The 13242-nt window shown below is 45.1% G+C and overlaps 1 protein-coding gene across 3 annotated transcripts in view; it reads right to left on the bottom strand.

Moving 5' to 3' along the window:
* Positions 1 to 13242, bottom strand: part of LOC138665095 (bactericidal permeability-increasing protein-like) — a 134624-nt gene that overhangs the window by 29483 nt on the left and 91899 nt on the right. For all 3 annotated transcript variants that reach the window (XM_069752270.1, XM_069752271.1, XM_069752268.1), the window contains 3 exons: positions 6889 to 7065; positions 5550 to 5609; positions 4999 to 5166 (listed from right to left, as the gene is read on the bottom strand). In XM_069752270.1, the coding sequence (XP_069608371.1) occupies positions 4999 to 5166; positions 5550 to 5609; positions 6889 to 7065 (405 nt within the window). The remainder of the gene's footprint in view (positions 1 to 4998; positions 5167 to 5549; positions 5610 to 6888; positions 7066 to 13242) is intronic.

The raw sequence follows: 13242 nt of genomic DNA, 5'->3' as shown, positions 1-13242 counted from the left end.
TGTCCTAAGCGCACTAAGCGGTCCGCTAGGTCTGCTGTCATTGGTACTGTACAGTCCAAATTCCTTCTGTCCATTACCTTGATATGCTCTTTGTCGTCGTTTTCTGTCATGGCGTTTGTGGATTCGGGCGCTGCCCTGAATCTGATGGATTTGGATTATGCTAAACGTTGTGGGTTTTTCTTGGAGCCTTTGCGGTGTCCTATTCCATTGAGAGGAATTGATGCTACACCTTTGGCCAAGAATAAACCTCAATACTGGGCCCAGCTGACCATGTGCATGGCTCCTGCACATCAGGAAGTTATTCGCTTTCTGGTGTTGCATAATCTGCATGATGTGGTCGTGTTGGGGTTGCCATGGCTACAAACCCATAATCCAGTATTGGATTGGAATTCCATGTCGGTATCCAGCTGGGGTTGTCAGGGGGTACATGGTGATGTTCCATTTTTGTCGATTTCGTCATCCACCCCTTCTGAGGTCCCAGAGTTCTTGTCTGATTATCAGGATGTATTTGAAGAGCCCAAGTCCGATGCTCTACCTCCGCATAGGGATTGTGATTGTGCTATCAATTTGATTCCTGGTAGTAAATTCCCTAAAGGTCGATTATTTAATTTATCCATGCCCGAACACGCCGCTATGCGCAGTTATGTGAAGGAATCCCTGGAGAAGGGACATATTCGCCCATCGTCATCACCACTGGGAGCAGGGTTCTTCTTTGTAGCCAAGAAGGATGGTTCGCTGAGACCGTGTATTGATTACCGCCTTCTTAATAAGATCACTGTTAAATTTCAGTATCCCTTGCCATTGTTATCTGACTTGTTTGCTCGGATTAAGGGGGCTAGTTGGTTCACTAAGATAGATCTTCGTGGTGCGTATAATCTGGTGAGAATCAGGCAAGGAGATGAATGGAAAACTGCATTCAATACGCCCGAGGGTCATTTTGAGTATCTAGTGATGCCGTTCGGACTTGCCAATGCTCCATCTGTGTTTCAGTCTTTAATGCATGACATCTTCCGTGAGTATCTGGATAAATTCCTGATTGTTTACTTGGACGACATTTTGATCTTCTCAGATGATTGGGAGTCTCATGTGAAGCAGGTCAGAATGGTTTTTCAGGTCCTGCGTGCTAACTCTTTGTTTGTGAAGGGATCAAAGTGTCTCTTCGGTGTGCAGAAAGTTTCATTTTTGGGGTTCATCTTTACCCCTTCTACTATCGAGATGGATCCAGTTAAGGTCCAAGCCATCCAGGATTGGATTCAGCCGACATCTCTGAAAAGTCTGCAAAAGTTCCTGGGCTTTGCTAATTTTTATCGTCGCTTCATCTGTAATTTTTCTAGCATTGCCAAACCATTGACCGATTTGACCAAGAAGGGTGCTGATTTGGTTAATTGGTCTTCTGCTGCTGTGGAAGCTTTTCAGGAGTTGAAGCGTCGTTTTTGTTCTGCCCCTGTGTTGTGTCAGCCAGATGTTTCTCTTCCGTTCCAGGTCGAGGTTGATGCTTCTGAGATTGGAGCAGGGGCGGTTTTGTCACAGAGAGGTTCTGATTGCTCAGTGATGAAACCATGTGCTTTCTTTTCCAGGAAGTTTTCGCCCGCTGAGCGTAATTATGATGTGGGCAATCGAGAGTTGCTGGCCATGAAGTGGGCATTCGAGGAGTGGCGTCATTGGCTTGAAGGAGCTAAGCATCGCGTGGTGGTATTGACTGATCATAAGAACTTGACTTATCTCGAGTCTGCCAAGCGCTTGAATCCTAGACAGGCCCGTTGGTCGTTATTTTTTGCCCGCTTCGACTTTGTGATTTCGTACCTTCCGGGCTCTAAAAATGTGAAGGCGGATGCTCTGTCTAGGAGTTTTGTGCCCGACTCTCCGGGTTTATCTGAGCCAGCGGGTATCCTCAAGGAAGGAGTCATTGTGTCTGCCATCTCCCCTGATTTGCGGCGGGTGCTGCAAAAATTTCAGGCGAATAAACCTGATCGTTGTCCAGCAGAGAAACTGTTCGTCCCTGATAGGTGGACTAATAAACGTATCTCTGAACTTCATTGTTCGGTGTTGGCTGGTCATCCTGGAATCTTTGGTACCAGAGAGTTAGTGGCTAGATCCTTCTGGTGGCCATCTCTGTCACGGGATGTACGTACTTTTGTGCAGTCCTGTGGGATTTGTGCTAGGGCTAAGCCCTGCTGTTCTCGTGCCAGTGGGTTGCTTTTGCCCTTGCCGGTACCAAAGAGGCCTTGGACACATATTTCGATGGATTTCATTTCTGACCTTCCCGTTTCTCAAAAGATGTCAGTCATTTGGGTCGTCTGTGATCGCTTTTCTAAAATGGTCCATCTGGTGCCCTTGGCTAAATTGCCTTCCTCCTCTGATTTGGTACCTTTGTTCTTTCAGCATGTGGTTCGGTTGCATGGCATTCCTGAGAATATTGTTTCTGACAGAGGTTCCCAGTTTGTTTCAAGGTTTTGGCGAGCCTTTTGTGGTAGGATGGGCATTGACCTATCCTTTTCCTTGGCTTTCCATCCTCAGACTAATGGCCAGACCGAACGAACCAATCAGACCTTGGAAACATATCTGAGATGTTTTGTTTCTGCAGACCAGGATGATTGGGTGTCCTTTTTGCCGTTGGCTGAGTTCGCCCTTAATAATCGGGCCAGCTCGGCTACCTTGGTTTCTCCATTTTTTTGCAATTCTGGGTTCCATCCTCGTTTCTCTTCAGGACAGGTTGAGTCTTCGGACTGTCCTTGTGTGGATTCTGTGGTGGATAGGTTGCAGCAGATCTGGACTCAGGTAGTGGACAATTTGATCTTGTCCCAGGAGAAAGCTCAACTTTTCGCTAATTGCAGACGCCGTGTGGGTCCCCGACTTCGTGTTGGGGATCTGGTTTGGTTATCTTCTCGTCATATTCCTATGAAGGTTTCCTCTCCTAAATTTAAACCTCGTTTTATTGGTCCGTATAGGATTTCTGAGGTTCTCAATCCTGTGTCTTTTCGTTTGACCCTCCCAGACTCCTTTTCCATACATAATGTATTCCATAGGTCGTTGTTGCGGAGATACGTGGCACCTATGGTTCCATCTGTTGAGCCTCCTGCCCCGGTTTTGGTGGAGGGGGAATTGGAGTATATTGTGGAGAAGATTTTGGATTCTCGTGTTTCTAGACGGAAACGCCAGTATCTGGTTAAATGGAAGGGTTATGCTCAGGAAGATAATTCCTGGGTTTTTGCCTCTGATGTTCATGCTTCTGATCTTGTTCGTGCCTTTCATGCGGCTCATCCTGGTCGGCCTGGGGGCTCTGGTGAGGGTTCGGTGACCCCTCCTCAAGGGGGGGGTACTGTTGTGAATTCTGTGGCTGAATTCACTCCTGTGGTCACAAGTGGTACTGCAGCTTCTGAGCTTCCTCCCTCAGGTGTTCTGGTGAGCTCGTTAACTGCTTCATTACTTAACTCCGCCTGATGCTGCTATCCTTGCTCCTTGTCAATGTTTCAGTGTTGGATCTGAGCTTCTCCTGATTGTTCCTGTGACCTGCTGCTCTGTATAGCTAAGTGCTTTTTGCTTTTTTGTTGCTTTTTTCTTTCCAGCTTGTCTTTTGTTTTGCTGGAAGCTCTGAGACGCAAAGGGTGTACCGCCGTGCCGTTAGTTCGGCACGGTGGGTTTTTTTTTGCCCCCTTTGCGTGGTTTTGCTTTAGGGTTTTTTGTAGACTGCAAAGTTCGCTTTACTGTCCTCGCTCTGTCCTAGAATATCGGGCCCCACTTTGCTGAATCTATTTCATCCCTACGTTTTGTCTTTTCATCTTACTCACAGTCATTATATGTGGGGGGCTGCCTTTTCCTTTGGGGAATTTCTCTGGGGCAAGTCAGGCCTATTTTTCTATCTTCAGGCTAGCTAGTTTCTTAGGCTGTGCCGAGTTGCCTAGGTAGTTGTTAGGCGCAATCCACAGCCGCTTTTAGTTGTGTTTAGGATAGGATCAGGTGTGCAGTCTACAGAGTTTCCACGTCTCAGAGCTCGTTCTTGTATTTTTGGGTATTTGTCAGATCACTGTGTGCGCTCTGATCGCTAAGCACACTGTGTTTCTGGATTGCCTTCATAACACCTGTCATTAGCAAACATAACACCTACAGCACTAATCACACGTTACAGCGTCCAGTTGCTGTGACCGCCAGTATGGCGCCGTGCACTTTCTCTGTGCTTTCCTTACCCAAGCCTGGGTGGTTAGTGGCGTTCGTCAGTGCGGCACCGCATGCACTCTTGTGCCCTAATATTGTTGTTCAGCTTCCTTACACACCTAGTTGCGGTGTTGTGCCAGCAAGGGTCTAATCGGACTTCAATCCTAGTTGGGGTTGAGTTCGCTGACTACTTGCTCGCCTTCTATGTGCGGTACCGCGGTCCTGTGACGCAACAGGATCGCTTCCTTCACGCTGGGTGAAGTGTAACCCACGTGTGTATACTTATGAGTACCGCCATATAGTCCGTCATTACTTAGCAGCAGGTTCCATCTCTGCACGGTGGACCCCGGGCTGCGAACGCACCATACACTATCTGTCTTATTATTTGGTGCATTCCGCTAGCCCTAACAAGGAGGGCAGCTGTAGAGACCGTCGGGGAACTCAATGAAGTTGAGTGTTGTTTGTTTTTTTGAAACAAAGTGCAGTAAGGGATGAATTACATTTGAAAGGGAATAACCCCTTTATGGAGCGTGAGAAAGACCTGAAATATGAAACATGAAGTGCTCTATCAGCTAGTAGTCCCTTAAGAGAGTATAGTGACTTGTCTGGAGAGATCTGGCACCAGATTTACCAGATCGTACAGCACAAACTCTATACATTATTACACACATCTCTTAGACCTAATGAGGCTAATGTATGTAGTTTGAAAATCTCTGTCAATTTGACGGTATAACCTGTGGAAATGCGACTCACTCAGCTGCTCACAGGCAATAATTCAGATCCAGTTTAACATCTCCACTGGACACTGTCACTTCCCCCTTCCAACTAGAATAGACAATAATTTACCAAGTTTAAAAGGAAAAGAGGGGCCAGAGATGAGTTTGGACATATTGCATAGGCCTGAATATCCAACACTGGTGAAATGGTCACATTTTCAGGCTTCATGGTCAGGAAAGGCGCAGAAGGTGATGAGATCTTGAGCTTCATCAGCATATCTGGATACATCTTTGATATCTGAGTATGATAATAATAACATATACAAATTATTACTTCAGTCTTCTGGACTGCATGAAAAAGATGACAGGCTTCCTTTAACAAATTTTTAGCATCTTACAAATATGTATTACAGGAAACCTGGTGGCAAAATATTTTTTGGGATGCTACAAAAACTAATTTTTACATAACTACTGCCCCTCTCCATCCTGTATGTCCTAAAAGAGCTCACAGAATGAGTTTATCCAGATGGGTCAAGCTTTTGGGTACCTCAAGTAATATATGCAAAAATCCATCCATTCTCAAAAAACATTCTTGCATCATAGCTGATCATGGTATAGTAGAAATATTCTTGTTAGCTGGTAATTTCCTTGGTGTAGATGAGCATAAATAATATTCTTTACCTGTGGTATCATTTTCCCAAAGGATGACGTATTCAGTCGCACAGGAAAATCTTTTGGAATCTACAGAGGGAGATAATTTAAGGACAAATAATGAGGTTCTTCAAGCGTAGATAGCATGATCTATTGATCTTCGGCCTTGACAGGAGTAGGTGAGGGAGTGGGGAGTGAAGAGACTGGACGACAGCCGTTTCGCGCACTAGCGCTTCCAAGGGTCCATGGAAGCGCTAGTGCGCAAAACGGCCGTCGTCCAGTCTCTTCACTCCCCGCTCCCTCACCTACTCCTGTCACAGCCGAAGAATGTTATTTTTCACTTAAGTGTTAAAGAACACGTTTCTAGCTGAAGAAATCAGGTGAGTGCCACATTTCTTTTCTCCGTTTTGTATGCCATATGGATTGTGGATTTCCTACCCTTTTCAGCACTGAGCCCAGAGTGTCCGATCCATAGAAGATCTAATTGCTATAGACGGGGGAATCTTACAGCATTCAGTGCCGGTAATACCCGCTATTCTTTGGAAAGTGATCTATTGATCTATTACATATTGGATGAGGTTGAAATGAAAATATTTATGTCAGGATGGCAGCAGAGGGGAAATTTTTGGTTTGGGTTCTTCATAGTTAAATCTTTGGAGTCCGGTATGTCAATTTCTTCAAAGAAAAGAGTAAGGTAGGTTTCACATGGTAATACGACGACAAGGTCTATATTTTAGTTGCTACACCGGTAGGTATCCAGATTTACTGATTTAAAGAGTACCCGTCTGCCACTAGGTCAAAAGTGAAGAGTTTTTGGTCTTATTGTATTGCCACTTCTCTGTTTTTTTGGCCCCTGATATACGGTTCCAGAGATGGGCCTTTTTATTCAGTACTAATTTTATGGTGTTTACACGGGGATATAATGAAGAGCAGCCTAAAGACAGCCCTAGAGAATCCAGTGAGCTATTCGCCCCTTGGTACGTGCTATGCCATTTGTACTTATAGCACAAGAGATCAGATAATTGGATCTGTAAATGGTGTGATGAGAACAAAAATCAAAGTGCCAGAGCTTTTATCATAAAATTACAAAGGATTTTTTGTCACATATCTTCAAGAAAGGTAAAAATTTCAGGTACTTTTTCTTTATGAACTTTTTCTGGTGGTGACATGTCCTATTCAACGTTGTTCCTTTCATTGATTTGAGCCATGTGCTTCTGAGTGAATAGCTATAAATGTATAATATCTTATTTTAGGCAAGCTGTGTTCCATCTTCTATTCAATATGAGAATATTGAGTGTGGCCAAAAAATGTCAAAGATCCTCTGGAAATATCAAACTATATTTGCTTGTATTTTAGATATGTGTCTTACCATATCATCGGTCACATTAAAGATGAGCTTTCCTGCAGACTGATAGACAAACACAGCAGTATTAAATAAGTAATCAGAGACTGCAAAATACGCCATGAGGTTGTGGTCATCGGGTACGGACAGAGGCTGTGGTGAGAATGGGGGTGGGGTGCGCTGAGACTGCTCAAAAAATTCTCCCTGTGAGTGCAAAAGTAATTGGGTTATACATTATTACATCATTATAGATAATAGTCGTATTCGTTGTGTAATATGTTATGTCATTCTTCAAGGGAACCCTTTAAGGGGAATCTGTCACCAGGATTTTGCTTTGTAATCTGAGAGCAGCATGATGTAGGAACAGAGACCCAATTCCAGCAATGTGTCACTTACTGAGCTACTTGCTGTCGTTCTGATACAATCCCCGTTTTCTCTGCTGCAGATCTAGCAGTGCTCAGAATACTGAGCCCTGTATAGCCCCGCCCACACCTATGCACAGTGCACACATGAAGCTGCCAATCAGTGCTGTGGGCAGGGTTATACATTCAGTATTCCGAGAACTGGTAAATCTGCAGCAGATAAAAGAGTGATCTTATGAAAACTGCAGCAAGTAGCCCAGTAAGTGATACATCCTGGAATCAACATCTCTACATCTTGCTGCTCTCAGATACAGTAGCAAAGCTTTGTGACAAATTCCTCTTAAAGTGAACTTTTCACCTCAAGAAATGCTATCTACCTGCAGGTATAGGGTTAATCTGCAGGTAAATAGTGTTTAAGGCCTGTAAATTGGCTTGCTGTAGAAGTGTCTATAGTGAGAAAACTAAGCTTTATTCTCCCTGTAGCCATTTGCTTCCAGTCATTGGGCGGTGCAGGGAGTGGTTACAGTCTCCCCTCAGTATACACTATACAGGGGATCGGCTGTCATTACTCCCTGGCACTTTGACAGCCAGTTCTGCACACACGCTGCACACACATGCCGCAGAGCTGGCTGTCAATCAAAGTGCTGGGGAGTGATTACAGCTGCGCTCACAGTATAGTGAGCATTGATGGTAACCACCCTCAGCACCGCCTGAATTACTGTAAATGAACGGTTATAGGGAGAATAAAACTTAATTTTCTCCCTGTAGCCAGAATTCCAATAAGCTGCTACTCAGTCTTTATATACTAAACCTGTAGATTAACCCTATATCGGCAGGAAAATAGCATTTCTCGAGGTGACAGGTTCCCCTTTAACTTTTTTTTATTATCAACACAAGGAAAAATTAGCTTACAGTGAGAAAAATAAGTATTTGATACATTTCAGAGTTTGCACGTTTTCCCACCTACAAAGAATGGAGATGTTTGTAATTTTTATCGCAGGTACACTTCAGCTATGAGGAGAAACAAAATCCTGAATATCACATTGTATTATTTTTACATAGTTAATTAGCATTTTAAAGCATGAGACAAGTATTTGATACAATAGAAAAAAGAACTTAATATTTGGTACAGAAACCTTTGTGTGCAATTACAGAGGTCAGAAGTTTCCTGTAGTTCTTGAACAAGTTTGCACACACTGCAGCAGGGACTTTGGCCCACTCCTCCATACAGATCTCCTCCAGATCTTTCAAGTTTCGGGGCTGTCTCTGGACAATATTGAGATTCAGCTCCCTCCAGAGATTTTCTTTTGTGTTCTGGTCTGGAGACTGGCTAGGCCACTCCAGGACCTTGAAATGCTTCTTACAGAGCCACTCTTTAGTTGTTCTGGCTGTGTGTTTCAGGTCATTGTCCTGCTGGAAGACCAACCAATGACCCATCTTCAATGCTCTTACTTAGGGATACATGACCCCATTCATCCTCCCTTTAATATGGTGCAGTGTTATGATGCGATGGTTTAGGAGCAACATGGAACGAGCTCTGAAGGAAGTGGTAACTGTACTGACCGCAGTCCCTAAGCTCAACACAACACTAGAAGTAGCCGTGGAATGCTCCTAACTCTCCCTAGGCATCTCGTCACAGCCTAAGAGCTAACTACCCCTAAAGATAGAAGCAGGAAAACTATCTTGCCTCAGAGAAAATCCCCAAAGGATAGATTAGCCCCCCACAAATAATGACTGTGAGTGGAGAGGGAAAAGACATACACAGAATGAAACCAGGATGAGCACAGGAGACCAGTCTAGCTTGATAGATAGGACAGGATGGAATACTGTGCGGTCAGTAAAAAACACTACAAAAATCCACGCAGAGATTACAAAAAATCTCCACACCTGACTAAAGGTGTGGAGGGTAAATCTGCTTCCCAGAGCTTCCAGCAAGACAGAATTAATTCATACTGATAACGCTGGACAAACATAGAAAGCACAGAACGGATAAGTCCACAATCTGTGAACAGAAAAGTGCAAGCAAGAACTTAGCTTTGCTGAACTGGTCAGGATAACAGGGAAATCCAAAGAGATGTGAATCCAACCAGGAACCATTTACAAGTGGCCCTGGCTGAAGGAAAGAGCCAGGCATAAATAGCCGAGAAGAAAAGACGATCAGTGGAAGCAGCTGCTGACAGCGAACTCCAAGGAGCAGCCATACCACTTGAAACCACAAGAGGGAGCCCAAGAGCAGAACTCACAAAAGTGCCACTTACAACCACCGGAGGGAGCCCAAGAGCGGAATTCACAACAGTACCCGCCCCCCTTGAGGAGGGGTCACCGAACCCTCACCAGAGCCCCAAGGCCGATCAGGACGAGCCAAGTGAAAAGCACGAACCAAATCGGTGGCATGGACATCGGAGGCAACAACCCAAGAATTATCCTCCTGGCCATAACCCTTCCACTTGACAAGATACTGAAGCCTCCGCCTCGAAAAACGAGAATCCAAAATCTTCTCAACCTCATATTCCAACTCTCCCTCAACCAACACCGGGGCAGGAGGGTCAACCGAGGGAACAACGGGCACCACATATCTCCGCAACAAAGATCTATGGAAAACATTATGAATGGCAAATGAGGCTGGAAGAGCCAAACGAAAAGACACCGGATTAATAATTTTAGAAATTTTATAAGGACCAATAAACCGAGGCTTAAACTTAGGGGACGAAACCTTCATAGGAACATGACGAGAAGACAACCAAACCAAATCCCCCACACGAAGCCGGGGACCAACACACCGACGGCGGTAAGCAAAACGTTGAGCCCTTTCCTGAAACAATGTCAAATTGTCCACCGCATGAGTCCAAATCTGCTGCAGCCTGTCCACCACAGAATCAACACCAGGACAATCAGAAGGCTCAACCTGACCAGAAGAAAAGCGAGGATGAAAACCAAAATTACAAAAGAAAGGTGAAACCAAAGTAGCCGAACTAGCCCGATTATTAAGGGCAAACTCGGCCAATGGCAAGAAAGACACCCAATCATCCTGATCAGCAGACACAAAGCATCTCAAATAGGTCTCCAAGGTCTGATTAGTTTGCTCAGTTTGGCCATTAGTCTGAGGATGAAACGCCAAAGAAAAAGACAAATCAATGCCCATCCTAGCACAAAAGGCCCGCCAAAATCTAGAGACAAACTGAGACCTCTGTCAGACACAATATTCTCCGGAATGCCATGCAACCGAACCACATGCTGAAAAAACAATAGAACCAGATCTGAGGAGGAAGGCAACTTAGGCAAAGGTACCAGATGGACCATTTTAGAGAACCGGTCACAAACAACCCAGATAACAGACATCTTCTGGGAAACAGGAAGATCCGAAATAGAATCCATGGAAATATGCGTCCAGGGCCTCTCAGGGACCAGCAAAGGCAAAAGCAACCCACTAGCACGGGAACAGCAAGGCTTGGCTCGGGCGCAAGTCCCACAGGACTGCACAAAAGCACGCACATCGCGCGACAAGGAAGGCCACCAAAAGGACCTAGCAACCAAATCTCTGGTACCAAAAATCCCAGGATGACCAGCCAACACTGAACAATGAACCTCAGAAATCACCTTACTTGTCCATCTATCAGGAACAAACAGCTTCCCCACAGGACAGCGGTCAGGCCTATCAGCCTGAAATTCCTGAAGCACCCGCCGCAAATCAGGGGAGATGGCAGAAAGAATCACCCCTTCCTTAAGAATGCCAACCGGCTCAAGGACTCCAGGAGAATCAGGCGAAAAACTCCTAGAGAGGGCATCAGCCTTAACATTCTTAGATCCCGGAAGATACGAGACCACAAAATCAAAACGGGAGAAAAACAGGGACCATCGAGCCTGTCTAAGATTCAGCTGCTTGGCCGACTCGAGGTAAATCAGATTCTTATGATCGGTCAGGACCACAACGCGGTGCTTAGCTCCCTCAAGCCAATGTCGCCACTCCTCAAACGCCCACTTCATAGCCAACAACTCCCGATTGCCGACATCATAATTGGGTTCCGCAGGCGAAAACTTTCTGGAAAAAAAAGCACACGGTTTCATCAAAGAACCATCAGACTCCCTCTGAGACAAAACGGCCCCTGCCCCAATCTCAGAAGCGTCGACCTCAACCTGAAAAGGAAGAGAAACATCCGGCTGACGCAACACAGGGGCAGAAGTAAATCGGCGTTTAAGCTCCTGAAAGGCCTCAACAGCCGCAGAGGACCAATTCGTCACATCAGCGCCTTTCTTCGTCAAATCAGTAAGGGGCTTAACCACACTGGAAAAGTTGGCAATGAAACGGCGATAGAAATTAGCAAAGCCCAAAAATTTTTGAAGGCCCTTCACAGATGTGGGTTGAATCCAGTCATGAATAGCTTGGACCTTAACAGGATCCATTTCTATAGACGAGGGAGAAAAAATAAAACCCAATAAGAGACCTTCTGAACTCCGAATAGGCACTTAGACCCCTTCACAAACAAAGCATTATCACGAAGGATCTGGAACACCATCCTGACCTGCTTCACATGAGACTCCCAATCATCGGAAAAAATCAAAATATCATCCAAATATACGACCATGAATTTATCAAGATAATTGCGGAAAATATCATGCATGAAAAACTGGAACACAGATGGAGCATTAGAGAGCCCAAATGGCATCACAAGGTATTCAAAATGGCCTTCGGGCGTATTAAATGCAGTTTTCCATTCGTCTCCCTGTTTAATACGAACAAGATTATATGCCCCTCAGAGGTCAATCTTAGTAAACCAACTAGCCCCCTTAATCTGAGCAAACAAATCAGTAAGCAAAGGCAAGGGGTATTGGAATTTGACCGTGATCTTATTAAGAAGACGATAATCAATACAGGGTCTCAAGGAGCCATCCTTCTTAGCAACAAAAAAGAAACCCGCTCCCAATGGTGACAAAGAGGGCCGAATATGCCCCTTCTCCAAAGACTCCTTAACATAACTCCGCATGGCGGCATGCTCTGGCACAGACAGATTGAAAAGTCGTCCCTTAGGGAACTTGCAACCAGGAATCAAGTTAATAGCACAATCACAGTCCCTGTGCGGTGGAAGGGAACTGGACTTGGGCTCATCAAATACATCCTGGAAATCCGACAAAAACTCAGGGACCTCAGAAGAGGGGGAAGAGGAAATTGACATCAAAGAAACGTCACTATGTACCCCTTGACAACCCCAACTAGTCACAGACATAGTTTTCCAATCCAGCACCGGATTATGTTCCTGTAACCATGGAAAACCCAGTACAACAACATCATGCAGGTTATGCAACACCAGAAAACGGCAATCTTCCTGATGTGCTGGAGCCATGTACATAGTTATCTGCGTCCAGTACTGAGGTTTATCTTTGGCCAAGGGTGTAGCATCAATACCCCTCAAAGGAATCGGGCTCTGCAAAGGCTGCAAGGAAAAACCACAGCGCCTGGCAAATTCTAAGTCCATTAAGTTCAGGGCAGCGCCTGAATCCACAAATGCCATGACAGAAAAGGACGACAATGAGCAAATCAGGGTCACAGATAAGAGAAATTTAGGCTGTATAGTACTAATGGTAACAGACCTAGCGACTCTCTTAGTACGCTTAGGGCAATCAGAGATAACATGAGCAGAATCACCACAGTAAAAACACAGCCTATTCTGACGTCTGAATTCCTGCCGTTCTGTTCTAGTCAAAATCCTATCACATTGCATAGGTTCCGGACTCTGCTCAGAGGACACTGCCATATGGTGCACAGCTTTGCGCTCGCGCAGACGCCGATCAATCTGAATGGCTAGAGACATAGATTTGCTCAAACCGGCAGGCGTAGGAAAGCCCACCATAACATCTTTAAGGGCTTCAGAAAGACCTTTTCTGAAAATAGCAGCCAGAGCCTCCTCATTCCATTTAGTGAGCACAGACCATTTTCTAAATTTCTGGCAGTATAGTTCTGCCGCCTCCTGACCTTGACACAAGGCCAACAGGGTTTTTTCTGCATGATCCACAGAATTAGGTT

The sequence above is a fragment of the Ranitomeya imitator genome, chromosome 2 (assembly GCF_032444005.1).
Source record: "Ranitomeya imitator isolate aRanImi1 chromosome 2, aRanImi1.pri, whole genome shotgun sequence".
Classification (NCBI taxonomy): Eukaryota; Metazoa; Chordata; class Amphibia; order Anura; family Dendrobatidae; genus Ranitomeya; species Ranitomeya imitator.
This window is presented reverse-complemented; position numbering and strand designations above follow the sequence as displayed.